The 26062-nt window shown below is 37.8% G+C and overlaps 1 protein-coding gene across 4 annotated transcripts in view; it reads right to left on the reverse strand.

The window, feature by feature from the left end:
- Positions 1-26062, reverse strand: part of RBM33 (RNA binding motif protein 33) — a 105644-nt gene that overhangs the window by 65205 nt on the left and 14377 nt on the right. For all 4 annotated transcript variants that reach the window (XM_010585908.1, XM_010585900.1, XM_010585892.1 and 1 more), the window contains exons 3-9: positions 24176-24224; positions 22056-22132; positions 19691-19991; positions 18447-18557; positions 11759-11930; positions 4331-4539; positions 2223-2538 (exon numbers count right to left, since the gene is read on the reverse strand). In XM_010585908.1, the coding sequence (XP_010584210.1) occupies positions 2223-2538; positions 4331-4539; positions 11759-11930; positions 18447-18557; positions 19691-19991; positions 22056-22132; positions 24176-24224 (1235 nt within the window). The remainder of the gene's footprint in view (positions 1-2222; positions 2539-4330; positions 4540-11758; positions 11931-18446; positions 18558-19690; positions 19992-22055; positions 22133-24175; positions 24225-26062) is intronic.

A 26062-nucleotide genomic window follows, 5' to 3' on the forward strand; every position in this document is an offset into this window, starting at 1 on the left:
AATTCAGCCAAGAAGGGGCAGGACATCATCAAGAACATGAAGACAATCTGATCTTTCATACTTCCTGTACCCTGAAATAAATGATGCTGTACATGAAACATCCTAATGTGGTCAACTACCAGTCTCTGCCTACTGGGGCCTCTAGCAGACAGATTAAACTGAGGAGGATGGACTTTTTAAGAGGAAGTTTAGAACAGCTCTTCCTACACTGGAATTTCTGTCTACTGTTTATTTGCAGTGACTGCTTAAAAATTCATCTTAACATGCAAATGCCATTGAAGATTTTAGAATTATGCTCATCTTCCCTGAAGACAACTACTGATTTCCTACACATTCTCCTTAGGTGTGCAAATGTATACTTTCGTGTAACATAATTGTACTGCTGCAGACTAAAAGACTAAGATGGCTACTACTCTCAACCACTGCAGAAGACTCAGCTTCCCATACAAGCTCTCTAATCAAGATTAAAATTCTACAGTGATTTAAAAGATTGCATTTAATGGTATGCTGCGCAACTATTAGCAGATATATTCGGTAGTCTTGGCAAGGATTTGTTCAGTAAAATGGATGGCACAAAGTTATTTCATACGAACCAGCTGCCATCAATACACATAGCAAAGATCTTCCTCACTGAAATACAGGTCTCACCATTCAAAAATGATCACTCATTCTCCTGCGCTGCTCGTTCTGAGAGAACAACTAGACTTTTACCAGCCAAGAAATGAATGTGCACACAAAGTCAGCAAGTACAAGATCAAAAAGAAAGAAACTACTACAAATCCAATACTGAAGATATCCTAACATGCAGGAGGTACACAACTTTGTTAAAATGAGGATCTGCAAGTATTGACAGAAAAAAAGACTATGCTCAAGATAAAGCAAGGCCCCTGGAATACCCATGGTGCCACAGATGTAGTGGTAAGGCTGAGACAGCCTGAAGCCACCTGATAACACACACACACACACACACACAAAAAAAAAAGCTGTCAGACAAAAGAAAGAAGATATATTGCTATAATTCTGACAGCAAAAATCCTCAGTAGCCATTGCTGGCATTAGGAGGATACTTGTTCACCTAGATACAGAAGATCTGTTGACTGTTTCATGAGGAGAGAGGAGAAGCATCTAGAACAGTCTAAAAACAATTTTTGCTTTTCACAAAACAGTAACTGTTGCTTTCAAAATGTTAGGAAAATGCACAGAAGGCATAAATCCAAGAGTAAAAGGACCTTTCGAACTGCTTCCAGATAATCTGTCCCAATGCATAATTTGGTGGGAAGCAATGATTTTATTAGACAGGAAAAATCAAAATACTCTCTAACGCAGCTACTATGAAGCCATCTGTGAGAAGCCTAATAGATCTCTATCGACTGGCAATATCCTACCCTGTCAAACTCCTCCTTTTCAGTGGTCAAAAAAACAAAGCAAAGATAGCACTGGCTTGGAGTTCTGCTGATTTGAAGGGGGAAAAATACAGCAAACCTAATGGTAAATATGTACGAACATGTATGTATTTCTTTACTTTGTCTAGACCCAACAGACTCACAAATCAGAGCTATGTAGGTGTCTTTTTTTTCATCCTTAGGGATTAAACACTTCCTAAATAAGTACTAATGTTAACAGCTCTGCTGAGAGCTGCCCTAAAAAGTATAGTCCAAAGAGTGCTTGTGTAAAGTTTTGGAAAAAATGTACTTGCAGGCTGTGAATCAAACAATCACAAATGTGGCACCAAGAGGAGAACTGAGGGCATGTATCTTGACAAGTAAGGATAGCAGCTGGTACCTTTCACAGAGCAATTACAGTGCAAGGAGTGCCTCAGTGCACTCTCACTGAAATAGGTGGGTGGTCATTCTGTGAATGGTTGGCTGAAGCTGGAATGATGTGGGAAATTATAAACTGCAGTACTTACCTCATTTTGAAAACCGACATTTGCGACTTTGAAAAAGCACATTCTCTTTTCAGTTTCCATTTCTACTGCTCTTTGCAGGCTTTACAGTAGAATAACAAAGATGATAAAGAAGTTGAAAAGGCTTTACTATTTCAGCTGGCCATAGTCCAACAACATTATGTCTTACTTCAGGCAAAACATTTGTTTCAAGCTTCAGGAAAAAAATATCAGCCTGAAGCACATTTCCATGAAGTGATAAACAAATTGTTGCATCTCTGGCAAAGAATAAGATGAGTCACGCTCGCATGACTGGGAAGGTGTTCAGAAAGCTCACCTTGTACAGGCGTCACTACTGTCCCCTTGAAATGTGGATTTATGTGTATGTTCTTCGGTTGCTGAGGTGTCACTGGAGGTGGAGTCATCATTATTCTAGGCGTTTCTATCTGAGGGGGCATATGTAGCCCTGGAGGAGGAGAAGAATGATGCTGATGCTGTAAAGGAAGCAGAGATTGTAACTGTTGCTGCTGCTGCTGCTGTTGTTGCTGCTGCTGTTGCTGCTGCTGCTGTTGCTGGTGCTGCTGCTGCTGGTGCTGCTGGAACAGACTCCTAACAGGTTGCTGGTGTGTTGGAATTAACCTCTGTGAATGAGTCTAAAGTCAGACAAAAGAATAAAGTCAATAGGCTTTAAAGTTAAAATATTCTGCCATAAACCAGCACAAAACCAAGACACCTTTGTAGAACAATTAAGGCCAAATATGAACAGAAAAACTTTCCCGTATCATCAACTGGAACTGTTAAGAACCATCAGCACAGGAAAGCAAAGGAACAATCGAAGACATTCATGTGAAGGAGAGGACGGCAAAGAGCAAGGAAGCACACAGGGAATGCAGACATTCGTTCACTTACTTTTAATAGTGAAACTGTCTAGTTTCCTATTTTAGGGTTCTGCATATGTCACTGGAAACTGATGTCACTGTCATGACAACTGCAATAAGGTATATGTGATGATCACTAGAAATCTGAGTCCTAGTATCAAAACAAATCCACTAACTTTTGTCTCAAATGTAGAAGAGCCCCTCTGAGAAAACAGATCTAGCAGTAGCAACAGAAGTCAAAGCACAACTTAAACTATATTCTTAAGATACCAGTGCAGCCCATCCATACTGCTTGAAGAAAAAACTACTTTAAAGATACCTTTCAAAGGTACCTTTCATAGCATACAAGAAAGTCTCTTGCTACTCAACACTCCCAAACGCAAATGGCCAAAATCAGTTATAATAATAAATATCATGTTTCTCCTCACAGACATTCTTCTGCTTCTGAACTCGCTAATACTAGATATCAGTCCTAGTCCAGTAACTTCCAAATGGTAGTGCAAGAAGAGTCCCAAACAGGCAACCTTTTAGTAACAAAGATGTGACACATTTTTTTCAGCAGCCATATACATAAAGCAAAGCAGCTACAAAGTATGCACAAGAAGAAGATATTGCAATGAGCACAAAAATGTTTACAACATTTAAGATCAAAATAACTAGCAAAGACTGCAGCAATACAGAAAAAAAATTATTCCACCTTCATTGTTTTAAAAGCACGAAATATTCTACTGCAGGGCTCTCAACCGCTGAGATATCCACCGACTCCTGCTAGTGATCAGCACCTAGAGTTACTGCTGTTGGAAAAAATCCCCTTTGTTTAATACAGATGACCTTGTCCTGCAAAGACATACACAGGCTTTGTTCTACAATCTCAGCTTCCAGTACATTTTATGACAGTTAACAAAAATGAGTGTGGGCTACCTCTTGATCATACACTTGCTGGGGTTTTTTTTGGATGGAAAAAGTAACATCTTTTAGTCTGTTATACAAAGCACAGGGCGGAGGGAAGAGACTAACAAAGCTAAATTTCATCTGAAACCGCAAGATACTAATTTTTCTAGTGGCGATTACCTTCCTAGGGTTTATTTGCCTCCATAGTAGCATGGCAGGTATACAAATAATTTATTTTTTTTAGAAGTATCAGAAGAAATATTAGTTTGACAAAAACCAAGAAATATTTTACAGAATCATATTTTTTTAAAACTAAATACTATTAATAATGTGGGACTGAACATGTTTCCATGTTGCATGTAGAGGACTTCTCAGAGGAATTAACATTTTCCTCTATCCTTACACAAACCAGGAGGTAAGCCTGATTGCCCTGTATGAGTCGAAATCCACTTTGCATTTGGAAGCCTTGAGATTCCTCAAGTTGTGGTCAGTAACAGGACTAAGCACATACTTTCACAATCACCATGTTATGCAAAGCACATCTTGCCTAACAGTGCTCTGAAAGAGCAAAAAGTGTATGTATATATTCCACCTCTGTAAAGATTCACAGTTTAGAATGCATTTCTCCATAATTTCCTGAAAGTATGTTCAAAGAATACTAAGGATTAAAAGGTACCATTGTTGATGGCTGGTTTGGCAGCAGTGCAGGTCTGTGATCCTTCATCCTCCCCCTATCATTATTGTCTCTCCTTTGTTCTCCCATTCCATGGCACATAACTGAGCCTCCTCTTCGCCCTCCTCTCCGTGAGCCGTACCGCCCCTGTTTAAGCTGCCTTTCCCTCTCTTCAAATTCAAGTAATGCTGCTTTGGCTTCTGCGGAAAGTTCTGTTAAAAGAGAGATGGGGAAAAAGAAATACTTTAACTTTTGCTGAAAAGATGGCAAATATCACGAAAAAACCATCGCTAGAACTATAGAAGCATCCTTGCAACTAACATAAAATTTGCAGGCACTTTGATCTCCTTTAGGTGGCATGTTAACATTTCATTAAAGACATCTTTAAAAGGAAAAAGCACAGATACTTCTGTCTGTTGCACAGGCAAAAAGCAGCAGGTAAATCAAACAAACATGAACAAAAAGGTTTGGTTGGGGTTTTTTTTAAATGTACTGAAGTTTGCCTAATGCTATAAGAGGAGGCTGTGACTCCTCTCACATTTTTGTAATCTTAAACAACATCTCACTTATCTGCAGAGATGTCAGGCAGTACAATGAAACCCCCAGTAAACTTTACAGCAAAGGATATATTGAGTCTTCCATACAAACAGATTTTACCCGCCAGATTCTTTTCACATTGGCCTGTTCCAAAGAAGGATTTTCTAGTCACTGAAGTGTTTTTCCAGTATGTAACCACTTAATATTTATTCTATTGCATGTGATTTAAGAACCAGCTGTACTTTACAAGTGATAATTCCTCTTAAGAGAGAGCACACTTCAAAAATCTGTGCTCAGCTCAAGTCAAAATACATGGCCACTGATAACACCCACCCAACTCACATCACAGGTAAACCCCAGAGAAGAGATGGTACTCAATGAAGACTGCCAAATTTGCTTGAAACCTGGGACAATGCTGATAACATTAAGAGAAAAACATGCAGTAACAGGCCCAGGTAATCAAATTACTTGGAAATACAGAGAAAAATCTACAGCAAACTTCAGGAACCACACCATGACAGTATGAGCAGTGCCACTCACCAGGTTTCAGGTCCTTAATGGGAATAAACTTTAACCTGAACGTGCAGCTGATCATTTTGCCATGTGCCAGTCACATCCCTGGTTACCTCTAAAATTGACTTCTGCCTCTAACAGGGCAAAATTAAACTACTCTACAAGAAACACACTCCTGACAAATAAAAACACATTTTGAATTCATGTAAACGGCAGTTAGTACAAGTATTCCAGTCTTCCATTTAAAAAGCCTGCTCTTAATGTTAAAGGAGACTGGGTACAGGGACCACTTTTTAAGACAAAGTGTTTTTGCTTGGTAATGCTACACATAGTAGCTATAATATCTGAAGAACAGAATAAAAATAGTTTGTATCCAGCAGCTGAGACACTACTACAACATTTCCACATCACTACATATCTTCCATCAAGAATATATAACAAAAGCAATTAGAAAACTTAAATTCTTGCGAGTCTAATAGCCAAAGCTACTTAAACCACCATCTTAAACATCTTCATCAATTAGTCTTTGAAGTTGAGGATTGACAGAAGGGCAGAAAAGGGTAAGCGCCACGCATTCCCACTGCGGCAGTTGTTCTTACTTGGCTACAAAAACTACCTGCATGACTGAGCTGCAAAGACTGTAAATTTGTGTGTTCCAGTTTTCAGAGGTATTCAGCACCTCTAGAAAGCAGGGGCTTTATGATTTTCAAAACAAGAGTTAGAACCTGCTGACTGTCTAAGAACACAGCAGACATGACAGACTCCTAAAAGCCCAGGATCTGCCATATAGTTTCCTATTTCATTTCTGCATATTGCTGGTGAGAGAAGTTTCTGTACCTCCTTTTCTCTCCCCTCTGACACCACAATTAAGTGGCATAAAGCCATAATTTACAATCACACCAGATACTCTTATGAAATGCTACCTTTGCCCTAGAACCTGCCTCAAGACATTGGCAGAGCCCAACACAATCAGGCTTTATCAGGAAAATCTCACAGCATGCTCAGAACGGGGCAAGGAACCACACTCCCTCAAGTCTTAGTATGGTATTAAATGTGCACTCTATGGTGTTCTGAGGAAAACTAAGACAAATGTACTCTTGTCCAAAGCAATCAAAAGAATTAGATGGGACTAAAACAACCACCTTATCCATGCTTAGCTGTCAGGGATGAAAAAAGCTGGTTTAACAGGAAAAATTAAGCTCTGATTTCAAGCCTCCTTCCTGTCCATGCCTGCAGCAAGTTCAGTTTTTTCACAGGCTTGCAAGTCTGAAAGGGCTAACATGGGATTTTAATTAGTCTGCAGGAAAGAAAGACCACTAGCTCCCATATACTTGTGGGAAGAAATGGTGCCATTATATTGCAAAGCAATAACTCTCCTCCCTTTAACCAGAGAGGATCCAAATCCTGCAGGGCATCCTGGGCATGCTGCTAGTTGGAAAGCTTTTTTTTTTTTTTTCCAGGAATAGGACAGGCAGGGCAATTTTTCTGCTGTCATCCACACTATAACCCTGAACTCATCAAGGTAGTTTGGAAAGCAAAGTTCAGTCATTGCAACAAGTACCCACCACTGATAATCACTGAAGATGATAAGAAGCTATTTCCTATTAAACAGATTAGAAGTCACATGTGAGGAAAGCAATTCTTAATGAACCTGAGAATAGAGCTAGGCTTCCTACAACGCAAGATCATGTCCAAGTCTCTCAGCCTCTTGAGCACATATCAAAGGACACTGAATAGAAACACCTTTAGAAGAAAGAATGGGCTGCTCCAAACAAAATTACGTCAGATGGTTACACTGATTAAGCTTGGGGAAGGGATGATAGCATCCACAGCAAAGTCAGTCCTGATCTCTGACGTGCAGGTACTTTTCACTCTCTAAAATAGCAACTAATAAATTGTCTTCCTACTCACTTTACACAAAAGTTCTCAAACTTTAAAGGCTGTGTCCTTAGAAGCACAGTCCATGTATTCATTTTTTCAGCCAGAAAAGTGAAAACGTGTAACACTGACCTTGGAAAAAATATCCCAACCAAAACAAAAACCCCCATGAATTCACTGCAGCAAGCTTCATTACATTCATACCACATCTACAACCACAAAAGTACAATATAACCACTTGATGTAAAAAAAAAAAAAAAAAAAAAAACAACTACCTTTAACTCAAACATACTTCCCCCACAACGTGCCACTGAAGGCAACAGTGTCCTCCTACCTGTGAAGAATTTTGCTTACACACAGAACTGCAGGTTCAGAGCCTCAGAGACAGACTGCAAAAATGAACACTCATGCAGTGTACAAAATTCATGAATACCTCAAGTGCTTTATATTGTTATCAGTCACCATGAAGCAAAATATACAGTTGGCTCAATTATTAGGTGGGCTGCTTATTGAATTTGAGAGCATTGTGCCACACATACAGAGATTAAAGAGAGGAGATGGTGTGGAAGACAGTTTTGCAGGGAGGGGAGCAAGGAAAATAGTCCCTGTCTTCCCTGAAAGCAAGATCAGACTGCTAACTAGAAGAGGTGATGAGCAGAGGAAGAAGAGATCCTCTTCCCCTCCCTAGACTCTTCCAAAGCACAGCCAGGTATTCACATAATAAGTCCCACTGCTTTTCCCTGGCTAAGAGCTTGTGTGAGTTGTGACCAAAATACACTGAGCCAGGCTGGATGCTGCCTTGCTCCCCCTGCACAGTGTGTGCAGGCTGCTGCAGCACACAGCCACCAGCTCCTGCCTACACCAACCCTAAGCACAGGTCTCTGCGGCTACATCTGCCTTGAATTGCTCCCTGAGAGCAACAGCATTTCAAATCCCCGGGTTTGAAAATCCCAAAATCCACAGGTCTCTGCAGCTACATCTGCCTTGAGTTGCTCCCCGACAGCAACAGCATTTCAAAACCCCGGGTCTGAAAATCCCAGAATCCCTACTATCCTGGATAATGCAGAGATTTACAACATAAATCACATTCCAGAACAGCTATAAAAAAATATTCATATGCATATATATCTAAATTGAGAGAGATAGCAGATGTTCTCCTTTAACTTTTTTTCTCCCCATCATGCAGACTTGCAACCTGATTATACTATGTGCTTCTGCACACACTGCAACAGGACAACAGTAAAACCACTCATTTTAATTTCCTCGTCTAGCCTGAAATCTCAGCAACTAGTTATCAGAGTGAACATAAACCAACTAAGCAGGACATAACAAAAAGTACTACCACATCCAATAACCTTTGTTATCACTTTGCAAATGGCTCTGCCTAAGTGTAGGGTTTTGTTTTCTTTTTCTAAATTAGGTACAAAGGGAATACTTCAGTTTGGTGATGTGAAACAAGGCCATTTCTCCTCTTTACGTTCCTTAACGGGTAACCAAATCCAGAGCATAATCACAATTCCAACTCTGGGAAGACTTCAGCTACGTGCACTGAAAGAAGTTATATATTTCTCATCAAAGATGACAAACATAGTAACTCTAGAAATCAATTGCATAGTTGTCCTACAATACCTCTCCTTTAAACTTTTCAAAACCACTATTTATGTTACCTTGGATAAAGAAATGTTTAGGAAAGATCTCAGCTACATTCATGAGATTAGATTTTTACATATTTTTCACCAGCACACACTTAATTCTCATCTTGACTGTACAGTTCTCACACACACAGTTAATGCAGTGAATCAGCAATTATTTTTCTAGTGTCTCAAAGTGTCAAGATTAATTTCACTATTGCTGGTAATAAAATGGTTTCAAATGACACCTTTAATCAGCAAGCAAGAATGCACTCCTCCAATAGAGACAAGCTGTCACAAAAGGTCACCAAAATGTGACAGGATGGAAATTACGTTTGTAACTTCAACTGAAATGTTAATTCCTCTTTAAGTGTTTTCTCAACTATGTTCAGATTTTAAAGTAAGGAGATGTAGCTCTGCCATGAAGTTTCATTTTTAAACCAGTAGCATCTGTAAAAAATTGCTCTATAATGTTAAAAGCAAGCAGATATTTATATGCAAACAAGTATTTTTTGCTGTTTAACTTTCCACCACATGGTCAATCATTTGGTCTCTTTATCAACAAACTAACATGAAAAACTGGTATGAATAGAAACCATTTCATAATGGCGAGATTGTATTTTTGCCAAAGATCAGTTTCAAAACAGGCTTTTTACTTTATAGATTCATCCACACTTGCATCACCTTTTCCTTTTATCTCAAAGCTACATCTCAAATAATTTAAAATGACACTTAAAAATAAGTCTAATTCGAATCACTGTTCCTTTAACAGTCAAGCTCCACTACAGGTTTTCTAATTGGCTGGTCTTGTTTTTACATAAAACTATAGAGTAAATCCAGATATACAAAAATGCATGCAATTGTCATTTACCTTGCAATTATGTGCAGAGATTTAACTATTCCAGTGCACTCCTGGTTTTAAAATACTCTGTTTTGTAAAGCCACCAGCGCCATTTGTATAAATAAGATACGGTCTGTATGTTGTATGTCAATATATGGTCTTATGGTTGAAAACACACTTGGAATGCACCTCAGTGAAAATATCCCTTGCCCATATAGACTGCTCTGTGCCTCTAGAGGATTCCCTTCAGTCTTATTCTAACCAGAATCAATTCCTGATTATTAAAACAATGCTGAATAAAGGCCCTTAATACACACTTTGCCTGAAATTGCAAGTAAGAACAGCTATTTGCTAAATATAAACAACAGGTGAGAAAGATCTTGATTCAAAATCATGCACTGACATCGCACATCACGACATGGCCTACATGAATACCACTGTGAAAGTCTGGTTCAGCCTTTGCAGCTGACTCCTTGCTGCTCATGAACAAGTCCTCTCAGCTGCAACACCTCTGTTATAGAATTAAGGCTTCTCTGTTTTTGCAGGCATAGTAAAAGCCCAAATTCCTTGCAACCAAATTAAAGAATTGGACTATGCAACTCAAGAAAATTCCTTACAACTAGCATCCTTTGCAGAGGAAGGCTTTTAAGGTAAGAGGAACATTTCATCAGGATGAGTTCTAGCAATCTAGGTATGTGCTCTGGGAACATAATTCCAAAACACCCAAAGACACTGACTCATCTGGAAAGAAAGCAGAAGCACCCAGCTTCCAAGCTCATGCTGCATGGCATCCATCTTAAAGCAGTCCTGTGTGATGAATCCATCCCTACAGTCTGGCAAAACTTGAAGTATCATCAAAACATACATCTTCTCCCAGTGGTATCTGACAATTAGCCAACAGTATTCTGACAATTTGCCTTCATTACCAGTTCACCTCTCTTGCATATCTTGATTGCCTTCAAAAGATCAGGGCTGCTTCTCCATAGTTTGAATTGGTATTTTGGTTCAGTAGCAAAACTATGAAAATGGTATACCTTTCTGAAAGCAAAACAATTTCTGCCCATCTCCCTAATATCACCTTTTTAATTTGACTTTTTATTATTATAATTTATTATTATTACCGTAAGGCCAACATGAAGAAACAATATAGTTATTCCCAGCGGGGCAGGTACAACACCAGTAGCAGATACTTCAGTACACAGGGCACATGAGGGGTCTTGAAGTTAACTCTCAAATCATAAACCAATGTGATTTTATTTCTAGACTAAAACAGAGCAGCTGCAAGAAAGTTGCAAATTGCTGCTGCTTCTGAACTAGCAGTGGCAAATTCATTAGCTACATGGAGCAGTGTTTCTAGGAAACAAACACACTTGGGTTATGCTATTCAAATACAAGGAAAATATACCCTTTTAGACACTGCCTAAAGAATCAAGGTGATAAGAGATCCAAATTGCTCCATGTTAGAAAAGCTGAACCCAGAAAACAGGGTTTTCCACATTTTTCTAACACACTCCTCAGCAAGTTACAATTTCTCAAGGCCAGTGCAACAGTAGGAACAACAGGTTCACAGCATGCTTATGTTCGTGGGGGAAAACAACAAACATGCAAGTATTTCACAGCAGAATGCAAGTAACAAGATTTGTGTTATCAACTGAAAATCTTCCAAGGATAGAAGTCCAAACGAATTCACTAAAATGTATTCTACCACAATACATAGTGAAGCACGGATCAGATAGCTGCTGCTTGAAAACAGGAAAGCTTTTGAAGACACCACAACAGTCTCAATGAACAAACATTGCACTGGTTTTGAAAACATGATATGCTTAAACATTATTCCCAAGGAGACAGACACTACACATACTACAACAGACTGCATACGACTTTGGACAACTGGGATATAGGTCAGTCTAAGTTAGAAGGCGACTGTTCTATCTTGTGTCATTAAACTCTTCTCTAAAAGTTTTGGCAAGCCTGTCTTTCACTTTCTTTTATTATAGCTCTTCAAAGTAGTCCATTGCCACAAAACCTCACCCAAAGTTTCTGGAATGTTTCTCCTTTCTCTTGTCACATCTGAGAGCCTAATTATCGTTCCTTCTTTCCGTTCAGTTTTGAAACGTAATCGTCCAGACTCTTCGTCATCATCCTCCTCTTCATCAGATTCTTCTTTTGTTTCTTCTTGAAGTTCCAGAGATTCAATAGCTGCCTGAATCACAAAATACAGAGCACATGCAAACTGAAAAATCTACTTTCTTGTGATCAGTGAGTGTCAAAAGACAAAGCTTTCTTTAAAGGTCCCTTTGTACAAATTTTGCTGGCATTATACATTATTCTCATACATAACCCAGTGAACACTTAAGAGCTTGGCGATTTTTGTTTTAAAATACAAAGATATGAATTATATAATAAATTATATGGTAAAACATATTGAGAAAACACATTTTGCTGCAATATTTAAGGGAATATGGAAACTCCAGTTAGAACCACCATCTGATTAGTAGGTGCTTTTGCACACAGAGCAACATTTTATCACTGAACTAAGATGCAAACCTGGGATACTACCAGATTCAAGTAACACAAACATTAAATCATTATTTGTTTTTGTTAACAACAGGCAGTAGCATGTTGTTAAAAAAAAAAAAAAAACCCAAAAAAACCCCCCCAAACCAAACCAAAACCCACCAAAACCAGATAACCTTATATCTCAATTTCATTCCTCTAGGTACGTATAACCGTGCTTGTCTTTACTTTTTCTGCTCCTTCAATTCTTCCCAGTTTTAATTTAGCAATTGACAAAGAGAATGGAGAACAGGATTGGATAAAATTTGAATATACTGAATTTGTATATGGGAATGCTACTCCCTCGTTCTCATTTACTTTCCAGCTCTCTCTATAACAGCGAACATTTATTTAGATGAAACAATGTCCCAAATGAAAATGGATCCTTCCCCTTCAAATAATTAAAAAAAATAATTAAAAAAAAAATCAATTTCATTTTCCTGTGCTGGCATGATAAAATTAATGTTCAGAATGTTACGCAATTTATATTTGATTTCTAGAGTTGAAAATTAGAAGTACTCTGATATAGTATGATTCTCCATAAAATATTTGGTTACTGTGTATTTGGTTATTTCTTGTACAAGCCTACTTGCTCATTTCTTAGCGACTGCACATGCATTTTAATTCTTTGCAAAGCCACTAAATACGTCGTAACTTTTATGTTGCTTGAGAACAGTTAAAAGATGAGTGAAATATAACATGCAAAAAATGGTTTAATCTTCTAATTAACCAGATTGGTGCAGTAATTAATATGAAAAAGGTACAGCAAGTGTGTCAGTCAGGTGGACAGATACTAAGTCACAAATCAAGAAAAAGAATTAATGGCAAAAAGGTGCAAGAGATTGCAAATTTCCTTATCCAGGAGCCAAACTTCATCCAAACCCAAAAAGAAACATGGGAAGCAAGATCAGAGACAGGACCTAGGCAAGACAGTTTCCACTTCAAAAAGACAGCAAACCATATGAACTCAAGCTCAAAGCTACTCCAACGTTAGTCTGGTGAATACATGTTCTGTATACTTAGTTACTTGGCTTTAATGAGCTACTGATGCCAAGTTACTTTCATTTTATCATCTCCTTATCTCAGAATGTGTTTTATCCATTCCAGGCAAACATTCAAGCACTACATTTACTGACCTCACAAAAATGCTTTAAGATATAGCTAAGAGAATAGCTGAAGTTCACAAAAAGCTTTAAGTCTTGTATTTTAAAAAGTTATTTACTTTTATATAACAACTATATCATATCAAAAAATGCAGCTAAAAACAACAGACAGGATAGCAGGCAAAAAATAAAATAAATTAAAAAACTCCTTCAAGACTGAAAGAAATCCAAACCTCAAAAGCAAACCCAAATTGAGCATAACTGGTCTGATTAACATATCCATGTATCATCAAAGCACCTCTGAGGACTGGCAGTTGAGATTCATGGAACAGAGGAGGGATGTTAACAAGGAAATAGATGCTAACGTGGTTTAATAAAAACAAACAAAAACAAGGGAGAAAGGGTTAGCATTTTACTTTCAAAAGAGGGAATCCCAAGAGAGAAAGGAGTAGCAATATCTCTATCAAATCTATGTTTTTAAATATCATAAACCCCATAAATTTACGGTCTCAATGCTTGTCTTTAAAAACCTTCCCTTCAGGATCAGTATTTGGATGTCAAAACTGGAGTGGCTGTTTTGCCAGATGTGCTCTCTCACTACACTGGGCCTCCTGCTCTACTTCAGAGCATAAATCCCAATCACATCCACTCACTATGTCCACATCCCTTAAAAGCAACATTGGAATTCCAGTTTTTATTCATCAAAGACTGGTCTCAGTCATGTGATCCCATCTGTGAGTGCAAAACTTACTTGTGCAATGCTCTATGTGTGGCTCAGACTGCAGAATCAGGACTAGAATAGTTAATGCAGTCTGCATTGTCCTGAAAAATTTTGCAATGCTTTAACGAAAGCTACAGAAAATACCTGTGGAAACTCTGTTGCCTTTTGATAATTATTCATTTTGGGGGAAAAAAAAAAATCAATTCTACAAAAAAAAAAAGCGCAAGCTGTAACAGACTACAGGACAACTACTTTCCCATGCAACAATAAAAAACATTCTCAAACTTTTCTAGACCAGCACTATTCTATTCTTAGCCACTTATACCGATTTTGTAGTCTTCTGGGTCTAACTCACTTTATTGATCAGTATAATGCTCATGCCACCTATTAACAAACAACAGACGTACAAGCGTTAAATATCAAAGACAAAAAAAAAAAATCAAAGGAGCTAATGAAAAAGCAGGCACCAAGGAAAGGCAGTGCTCGAGAATGCTAACTGACCCATGTCCAAGTCTGATTACACGTATTATTGAGGGATTTATATTAGTTGCGATGGAGACACAAACATGTCTGACAGCCAACCATATGTTCTCTACATATAGCTCCAGGAAAGGTTATCTGAGCTGTGTAGGAGCATATACCCTTCCCCCGCAATCTGTTCAATAGTTGTAGCATGCAAGACTTCTTTAGATCATCTTTTCCAGCTTCCAGCCTAACAGGATGAGTTGTTTTGCCAAGATTACAGTATATGAATGGATTCTATGTTTCAAAAGAAGTTATACAGGAAAAGACACAAGTGCAGACATAAAATTAATACATACTAGTACTTACAGGATTCTATTTAATACTTACTAATCATGAATATCTCTGCATATACATAAACAATCCTTGAACAGCCACTTGAGGTCACTTGACTGGACTAGCCAGCCAAGGCTTCTTAGCCGCTCTCCTCAAAGGGAGCTTAACATTTCCCATTATGACACCTTGCACAAAGCTACCAAAGAGCTTTGCTGACTTTTCCTTACAAAGAAAAATAATGACCTTTCTTCTATCACAAGGTGAGAGTTTTCTGCCATCTTCATTAAATAATCATGCCATAAATCCCAGTCATTGACCAGAACTCCCCACGCTGAGTTATGGTCTGCTATGGAGCAAGAGTGAGTGCTCCTGCCCTGAACAGCTTACCATGCAGCTGCAGGACTGATAACAGACATGGCCCAAGGAAAGCAGAAGAAAACACTAGTCAGCACGATAAACAGTGATTTTAGCACAGGACCCTCCTAAACATGGGACTGTCAAGCATTGTGGAAAGCTTCGTGCCAGAGAGTGCCAAGATGCAGAAAACACGTAAGCGTTGTAAAGGCTAAACTAGATTCCTTCCACATGAAATGTTATGAAGGTGAAAAAGAACTTTTTTTAACTAGCTAGAAAATAAGCAGTGGAGGCTTCTACTGGAGGCTAACACTGAAGCAGCAGAAATTGCTCAATCCTAAGGGATCAAGAAATAACAGACAGCAGATAAGAGGATCTTACACCTATTCCAAGGGCACCTCCACTTCACAGATGAAAAATGGGAATAAAAAACAAACCTAAGAGCTTCTAAATATGTTTAAAACTTGGCTGTTTTGATTTACGCTCTTTTAATGATTTTCCTCCAGGCTGACAGGTAATGTCTTCAAACTTTAACAAAAGAACTAAAATGCATAACTTTTGGCTAAACATAGATGGAACAATTCAACAGACACATTGTTCTTTTTTTTTTTCCAAGTCTGTATTCTATCAAAAGAAAAGCAGTATGCAGCACTTCTTCATGAAATGTTTTCTTGATTAAAGTCCTCATCATTTCTTATCAGCATAACCAAGACATGGTTTAAATTTATGCAATGAGAAACCCCCTATCGTAGACTTCACAGGAGATTAGTTCCAATATAAAACAAAGAAATTACGAATTCTAATTTCAGGAGGTTACATTTTTATGAACATTTCGCAGAAGTAATTAGTGATATTATTCCTCTAAAAATATTTAGCACATGATAACTCATGTAACCAACAGTTTTACCAAACCTAGTAGCTGCTGAAACTTCTGGGTATTGGGTTTTGCTTCATACCTTAGGAAGGCAAAAATATTTTCTGAAGCACTGCTACGTTTTTCAAGGAAGCCCCAAGAGTGTTATTTATTCAAAATCCAAGTTCTAGGCACTGTTTCAAATTAAATACCAAGTGAAAAAGCATGCCTTGAGCCTGGTCTGGCCAAGGACAAACTTTTCCTGCCTCTTCCTCACACCTCCCACCTGAGTGCTACTCTTAACAGGTGTCTTCACTTCCCTTATTCACCAGTTTCCTCTCATCATGTTCCAATTCCCCAGCCAGTCAGCTTTTCTCTTGGTTTACAAAATTTCTTCATGCAATATAAGAAGAGGCTCTATTTGGTTTTAATGTGGAAACTGCTTAAAACACAACACTGCCAAACACTTTTCTCTATCAGCTTGCTCTCAATTATTCAGATGCCAAATTTCAATCAAGAAATAATAATGCTATTTATTTGTACCACATCTATTGCAGTTCCATTTTTGTGTTGCATTTTCTACAGAAGAATGCCAACAATTACCCTTGTTTACAAGCAGTGAACGTTATGAGATTTAAGGAGGAGTGCTGTTATGTAACACTCGAATAAAGAACAAAACTATCCAGAGCTGGAGGTATGCATCTAACCATGTAATAAACAGAAGTGCATACTCTACAAAGTTACCTCTCCTGGTGGTATTCTCATTTGAAAAGTGCAGTTGTGAGCCTACTGACAAATGTAAATAAGCTACAAATTAAATAATAAAGGAATAAAAAGATGGTATTTATTTTGGTATATATTTTGGAAACAAGCAACCTGCGGCAATCTGGAAACCATCAGAATGTAGATTAACTGAATAAACATGTGGCCAAAACAGTCACATTCATGATGAACAAATTCTCTAAAAGCTCTACTAAAATCAATTAAACACTTGCATTAATGTTATCTTTTGAATGAAAGGAATTTAATTCTGAATTGCACAAATTTAAACAATATGATTATTACAGAATTCTCACAAATTCATAGTCTAAAAATGAAGCTGTGCTTTTTTAAAGCCATAAGTTTTACAGTGAATCCCAGCTACGTACTTAAATTTTATACGATGTGCAGTGCTTTCATCATCTCATACAGTCTGTGGCTGCAGATAACACAAATGCATCAGTCTGCTTTTAAAACACCAGAAGGAAAGTGTATATAATCCAGTGAATGAATACAGTGTTTTAAGTGTTTCACAGTTCTTTGGAAGGGTAGATCTAATACTTAGGAAGCAAGAAATTAACTACGTTAAGGTCTATTTGGTGTAAGATGTCATGCTTGCAACAGGGAAGACTGAACAATGCAGGCGGCCCCTTTCAATGCATCTCTCTTCACCTACCAAAGAATGTTGTTTTATTATAAGAAGTTTGATACAACTAGAGCATCACAGCACACCCACTTGTTAGAACTTCATAGAATGACGCTGCTGTGTCTTTGAGGAATTCATTTCCTGATGAGTTAAAGCTCCAAAGAGGGAACACACTCTGACTACACTTCTCAGCAGGTAATCCACTCAATCCTATTTAATTAAGAACTGGAATAGAAGTAATATTAAAGCAGATTCCTGGTGGGGAAAGGAAAAGAATCCCATATCAAAAACTTGCTGCAAATTAGTAACAGATACAATACCACTGTTCCAGGCTATAACCAGTATACTTGACAGTTTTTGGCATAAGCTTTCTTCCTGCAAATGAACGAACTCATCCTTTTTCCTAATCAAAGAATTAGGATAAGCTTCACAGAAATTTCAGTCCCAACACAACTTCTTTCAGAAAAACACTCAATCTGACCTTTGCCTTTCTAACATACAGAACCTCCCACGCTCATGCTCCTCCTCAAAGTGGGATACCCAAGAACTGTACCTACACTCCCCAACAGCAACAAATTATCCATCTGGAAAGTGATGCACCATAACTGTTAGAGATTTAACAGACAGCATGCAGGATTACTATCATTCTCCTACCCAAAAGGGCCCCTGAAGTTTCTGAAGTTGAAACTAAGATTAAATATGGATATTTTGAGCTCTCCATTGCAATTTTTATCCCAAGGCAGAGAGGAGATCTGATGTATCTGACAATATAGATGTTATCACAATTCATCTTAAACAAAGAGTAATACCACCAATAATTAAACATTTGCAAAGATGCATCAGTTCTTACCCAGCAATATGGACAATTCTACAAATTCAAATTCTGAAACAACTAGTTATTTTAAGTTTCCATTAAATTCACAACATACCTCTTCTGATTCATTTGTCATCGTCTGGGATTCTTCCAGGTCCTCATCAGCTGTATATTCTTCTTGTTCTTCCATTGCTTGCTCACTATATGATTGCATGTAATCTTCATCCTAAGGCAGTAACACGTGAAGGTGAAATGACATATGCCAACTTTACCGAATCACAAACATGTTAAGAGATGGGGGTCTGTACACACTGTTACAGTTTCCAGAACGAGAAGTACTGTATCTATCAGAACTGTCAATTATAAGTGACATATCATATAAGGTATGATTAGCAGGGCTTTTTAACTAGACAATAATTTCAATATTATCAAAAACATAACCAGAACAGTTTTCATTCAGACCCTAGCAATGTCATCATGAAGATCCCGTGTACTACTGTTTGCCCCATCTACTTCTGTACTTCTACATGCTTTGATTACAAATTCATGAAGCAAACACTGCAGTACTTTCTTACCAGAGGAAACATGCATCTATAGCACATATACATTAACATCAGATTTTACCCCATCAAAAATACAAACATTCTTAAAACATTCTGCAAGTGCTTACACATGAATGAGTTCAATTCTGAACAATTATGAACATAAAACAAGAGCAAAACCTTTCTTAAGTAAGTTTGCTTGTATTTTAAAACACCTCACTGATCACATACAGTTTTAATTAAGATTAAATCATTTCACTAGCAATTAAAGCCAGTGCATGTTGTCTAATACGCTGCTTAAATTATATTGAATTATGCAGGTGACATTTTCTGAACTAACCTCCAATCTCTTTATTCAGGTTTAGACAGTTCTCAGTTACAAAAAGGATGAACAAGCAGGACATCAATCACTTTGGGATATTAGCACCTTAAAGATGTCTTTAGCAGGTCAATAATCTTTTCACCTTCGAAGGACTTTATCAGATCTTGTCTAAAGCCTGGATAAAAGCTTTTGCATTAAGTACTTCTAACAATTGGCAGTGTATCTCCACCACACAAAGCTGTTTTCTTCCTTAAGGATACAATCCTCAAGGTCATGATTCTCAACTGCCTTCCAGCATGACAAAGGAGCATTACCTACCGCCAAACAAGCTGTCAACACAAACTTTGTCACAGCCTAGATAAAGAAACTGGCAGACAGTGATAATAGGTCTAATTTCCCCTCCTCCCTAGGGAGGTAAACAGATTTCAAATCAGTCTAAAACCCTATGCACATGAAGCAATGTTATCTTTGAAGTTACAATAGAAAGAAACTCACTGGAAATTCATCTAGGGGTTCATTGATTTCAAGGTCTAGCACTTCATCTTCTTCTCCAGGCTCTTCTCCATATTCTATTTGGTCTTCTGTCAGTTCAGGATCATTGCCTTCATAATGTCCTTCCTCTGCATACTCTGAAGCATATACTTCAGGTGCTTCAGATTTGTCATAAACAATTTCATCTTCCCCTTGGTCATACTCAGACTCATGTTCTATTGATGGATCGTTGATGGTCTCAGATAGTTCGTATGATGTAAGTATGCCAGATGTAGCATTGAGGCTAACTGTGACACCTTGAGAACTATGGTATAAGGGGGAGGGGGGGAAATTCAGAGGTTGAAGCATAACAGTCAACTACTCACAAAGACTTAGCAAAACAAAGCCAACAAATACAAATTCTCTAAGTTGGTGGATAAAATTATACCTCACACGCTATTTGACTCCATGCCATATTCTCATAATGCATACTGTACTGCAGCTTATCACGGGCTGCAGGCTATTTGACAGGGGAATCAAACCAACCAGATGGTTTAGCAGGTCAAACTGGCAAAAGTCCTGCTTGATAACCAAAGCAGACTGCATTCAATTTTAATTCCAAGACTAACAAAAAATACACAAAATTAATATAACTGCATCTGCTTTCCCAATCTTTCAGAATACTCTAGTAAATTATTTTTATTATATGTATTAATATTATTCCTTCTTGATTATCTTGATTTCAAACTTACATTTATGACCGGCTTAATATTCTACTTAAAATAATGTAACATATATAGTCAGGAATTGTCATTCAAATGCCTAAGACTTACTCTAACTTAGTAACAGCACTGGCACAGACAATGAAAAAAAACAATCCATACAAAAACTGGCAAGTCTGAATTCTGAGTTTTGCTTTTCCTCCAGATGACACTGTTTACAATAGCTAGTGCCATCAACACATAAAAGAGCAACTAACCAACTACAGACTAGTTAGAAAAGCAGGGGTAAAAAGCTCTTCTTGATTTGAGGGCTCCAAGTACAAGGAAAACAGTTGGTTTGTTTTTTTAAATTACATTCCTATTATTCACTATTTTCCTAAGTTTGGGGGAACAAGACCCAGGCAGCTTTGCATTATTTGCATCTATAAGACGGAGAAGATTTAAAATGAAAATGAAGACATTATGCAGGATTATCATTATCCTCCAAACTAGAGAGGCATAAATGAGTTTGAATGGAAATAGAGGGAGAAGAGAAAGGAGTGGAGCAAGGCTGTCACTCTCTGGCAAGAAAACTGCTAAAAATCAAGGCTTGTCTACAGAAACCTGCTTCCACTGATACTTTTTCATCACTCGTGCAACCACATTGCCACCCCTGCCACCCAGGGCTCATAAGGAGGAAATCCAGAGAAGAAAGAGCAAGGACTGTAACTGGGATTCCCCATTTTGAAGGGAACAGTCCAACCCTTACTCCTCCATGGAGGAAAATGGCAGCCAATGGAGACATTGATGGTCTGAGGTATTTCACCACACTCTCATCAACCCAACACAGGGACAGGACTCATCCTAATTCCAGCCAAGGACAGAAAGGAGATCTCAGAGCAACATATATATATATATATTTCATACCCCTTAGATGACATGCCTGCACAGTACACAACAAATAAAGGAAAAGATGGCAAAACACACAGGCCATTAAAAGCAGCAGTGGTACTGCATCACTTCTGCATCACAAGTATCTTCCTTCCCCCTGCAGTCCAGCTTGAAAAGTAAAAATGTCAAGACACTCATTTTGACTTGTAATGCCCATAATTCAGTTGTGGAGCTGTATCACCACAGAGTATTCACAGGGCAGGATCCTCAGTAAACTCCCATGGAATTACCTGCTCAAGCCTAGCCTATAAACCCAGTACAAATTTTTTTGCTGCGTAATTGTACACAAATATTTAAGCCACAAATCAAGCCTTACAAACTATGAAGCTCCCCTCCTCAGGGTCTTATGAGGCAAGGTATATTTTTAAAAGAAAGATGGAAGAAAAGGACTTTACAGGAGAAGGAAGCCTACAACGATACCAAGAAGGCACAGAACAACTAACTATTTATAAATAATTCTAAATGCACAGGAGATGATGCTGTTTCTTCTTTATAATTTTTTTTAATAGATTTGAGTTAAACTTACCAGATTCAAATAAACAAAACATCATTTTACTGAAAAGCTAACAATGCTACTAAACACATTATATATACATCATTAAGTAGCTGGCTAGGTAAAAAGCAGGGCTATTTTAAGTATATACCAATAACTTCAGTTTAGTAGTTATTAGCTATCAGTAGTAGTAGTCATTAATAGCTTTGAGTTATCCAAAACACAAGATTTAGAAAAGAGATACCGAAATTCTTGTTCCTCTTCGTTGTCACTTTGCAGAAGATCATCATTCAGCTCTTCATCTGACAAGTCTGACTGATTCTAGGTTTCAGAAAAAGTCAATCATGAACATAAAAAAGGATATAAACTTTTAGTAACTAGGTACTGAAACTATTGAACCTTCTGAACACTAAGTTTTTTTTATTAAGAACGCATCTCAGACTAAGACCATATCTTCAATGAAATTACCTAATTTGATGAGAAAAAAATATGCTACACAAGACAACAAATCTGAAAATAAATGTTTGACAGTCTTATGGAAATTTACAAAACTCAAATTTGCCTAGCTGTCAACGCTTTTCACTGATGCGTTCTCAAATATAGCCAAAGATCACAACTCACTCAAGAAATACCAGGAAGAAAGAAAGTTTAGCTTTAGTACACTGCCTTGCAACCTTGATGCATTAGGCAAGTCAAGAAAATCCACTAAGTTACTGCTGTTTCTAGAGAGCAGAGGTACTTAGGAGACTGGATGAAAGGATATAATGATATCAAGAAAACTGAAAAACCATAATTAGTTTGTAAGTGAAAAAAAGAGAGAAGAAAATATTGTGCCTTTTCTGAATCCTCCTAATTTGCCTACCATACTTTCAGTTGTTTCATTTATCCTTTTTTTTTTTTTTCCTCTAAATTACCCACTAGGAAGAGATACCTGCAGTTTTGCTCAGCAACATTATTTCCATCCTCTAAAGTAACAGGGGCAGAAAGTTATACAAGGGTAGATTTATCTAGAAGTACTGGGATAAGGTTAAGTAGATGCAAGTTTAGCCGAAATAGCTCAGGGAAAACTTCATGGGAAATCTATTATTACTCCACCATGAGTCCATACCCACAGATACTGCTCAGAGCCCTGTAGCATGGCAAACTGAAAACAAGAATAGAGAAAGCACAAGAACACATAATACAGTGGTGAAATCTAGTATTGCTTAGTATTCACACAGATAATTTTTTTTCTCTTTTTAAAATAAGTAGCTTTCTCAACCCACATTTCAACTATAAAGATGTATGCAATGTTAACTGCTTATATTTTTGATAACTACGTAACACACATCTACAATCCCTATCCTCCTGGAATTTTATTTTATTTTTTTAAACCAGTACATGAGACAAAGGAACTTCCTACCTTTAATAGGGATTACTTACAGAATAATTTCAAGAAGCTAAGTTCCAACATTTAGATTGTGATTATAAAAAACTAGATCAATTGAAACTCAACTTTTACTAGATCTGGGTTTCTTAACAAACCTATTCATCTCCAACTAAATTTTTAAAAACTATTTTCTAAATTAATTGATTTAGCAGATAAAGTGGATAGAGAGGTGACTAGCCAGTTCTGATTTCCCAAACAGGAGCCCTGCCTTCTCCTGCAGATATCTGGCAAATCCGAACACACATTTACTTCTTTTCTGAGAGTTCAATTTTGGAAATAGGTATCAGAGTGAGTAGTCTACAGCAGATGGGGGGACTAGTTTATGTTCTCCAATGCTAGCTGCTCCCATATTCTTCCCTCGCTGTAAAGGGGAAATTCTCTGCCTACGCATCAGACAAAGTAGTAGTGGATTGTGTGCCATGAGTGGATTTTTAATAGATACCACTGACTGCTTTTTTATTTACTGTCTGGTAAATACTGCTGTTATTTTGATGAGTAACTTTTAATAGCCAGGAAACTGGCAGTTGAAGTGAATTCTTTAGAAGGCTAATCAGCACTCCGGAGGCATAACTAGGGGGGGTGGGGGGTGTTTTGTTTTTTTTTAATTGTTAAAGCAATGTGAGGTACAGAGAAACTGATTTTGAGAACTGTCTTTTTAAATTGAGTGTTATGAGACAAAATGCTATCTCGGGAAAAAAAATTCTAAAAGTTGCATTTTAAAAACCCACACTTGGAGGTACTTCACAAAAGGAAACAGAGCTCTGGGTGCAGAGTGCTCTGGCAACAGGGCAGATGTCAGGTACCTGCGGCTGTCAGGCTTTAGGGAGGTGACCGTAAAATACATAAAAGGCCATACCAAACAACTGGAGTGGGTAAGTTGAACAACAATCACATTTTAATATCTGTAACAATTCACTTTAATGCACACCTCTTACCTTTTTGCCAGTTAGCAAATCCTCTCCAAGCAAGTCATCATCAAGTTCACTGGAAAACATTAACAAATTTAACAAGTTGTACCTTAGAAAACAGAAACAAACACCATATAGGGTTTACGCCTTAAAAAACTAACTTGAAGAGAATTGTCGCTAAGTCTGCACAAGGCTTTCCTTTCAGCAACGCATTCAGCAACTTGAAAAAGGAGATACATATTTCAAATGAAACAACAGACCATACATATTAAGACTGTTGCTGTGCAGTCATCTCATTTTCATATGCTGTCCTTTCTGCATCCGTCCCACTATAACACAGCACATAAACCTAGACAAAGCGCAGGCATTTAAAACACAGTTAGCTAGGTCCCCACGCTACATCCTTCACTTCAAGGCCATTTGGGCGTATTGTCCAAACTGCTGTTTCTCACCTCCCCAGGGAAGAAGCAAGTGAGACAGTAATGTCCTGTGGGCAAGATTCAGTCTACAGGCCACTACGTGGCCCAAGCTGCACTTCAGCAAGAAGGCACCGGGAGGCCAGCTGGCTTGGGAGCCACTTAGGCCTAGAGCTTTCATTAATACTTTATTCCCTCCTCCTCAAGTTGAGGGTAAGGTCAAACAGACTTTTGTAGGATGACAAAATCCAATGCATGTCTCACTATCTTGGTAAGTGTGGCTAAGAATTCAGGAAGCATAGAAATACCTGGCTTACAAAAACTACTGCCATCACATAGCATCTGTCCCATTAGCAGGATGCAACACAAAGAACTACAGTCCAGATCAGTAAACCTCAGGACAACTGCTTAATCTCATTCTTCCTTCAGTGAAAGAGTTATCTAGTGACAGGAATAAATGGATTCCCCTTCTATAAAAAACACTTATTACTGACAAATGCCCATATTAGAACATGCATGTCCCAATACTAAAACGAGATGACAGTGATTTGAAATATGAGCTGTAATTCAAGAATGTGAATCTATTTCTACCTGCACACCTTAAAAACAAAAACCTATGCTTAGATACTACATAAAATGAAATATCCCAAAGTGAGAATGGGCTATATGAACAGAATGGGAGTATGTGTAAGAGCTCCTTGAGACTATATAGCAAATACTTGAAAATGGGGAAGGTAATTCCATGATATAAATCAGTGCTAAAAGTTGGTTTTGAAGATGGATACATCTCTTTCAGAGCTGGTTACTGTACAGATAGTGGAGGCAGGGAATAAAAATCTTGTGGGCTACAAGAGAACAGATGATATTCCAAATCAGCCCTAAAGAGGATGTTATCATCAGTACACAGTATTTGTCCATAGTTACTGATCTCAAGCAGTTCTAGGAATGACTGAACATTAACGAACAGCAATTCTTTTGTGCTCCCTGCAATATTAAACAAAAATTGGGACATAAGACTTATCATACATTCCAAAGAGCAAACTGACTAGGATTTAAGCCCTTTATTTCAGAGACGGAAAGCTCTACACAACAGAAATGGTTTCAGAAGAATTTAGAGCCAAAACTGAAGTAGGAAAAAGTCACTGATCTCTTCAGCTGCCATTAATCTGACAAAAGCACCAGAAGATTTGAAAATATTTCTGAGCACTATGGTCCACCACTGACAGCTTTTAACAAGACAACACTAGAGAAATTCCAAAAGACAGCAAGAGCACGTTTTATAGTAGCATTTGAAGACTAAAAGCAAGCGCAGGTAGTAAGAAATTCAGATCAAAAAGGAATGGAAAAGAAAGTGAAAGATTAAATTAATTATCTAAACATAGTTAGGGCTATTCAACACATTACTAAAAAACATCCTCAGTGTGATTCTTTGCATTGGGTTTGCATGGCAAGGTTTTGGTAGCAGAGGGGCTACAGGGGTGGCTTCTGTGAGAAGCTG

This window comes from Haliaeetus leucocephalus, unplaced genomic scaffold, assembly GCF_000737465.1.
Source record: "Haliaeetus leucocephalus isolate CR32 unplaced genomic scaffold, Haliaeetus_leucocephalus-4.0 Scaffold0, whole genome shotgun sequence".
In the NCBI taxonomy this organism is placed as follows: Eukaryota; Metazoa; Chordata; class Aves; order Accipitriformes; family Accipitridae; genus Haliaeetus; species Haliaeetus leucocephalus.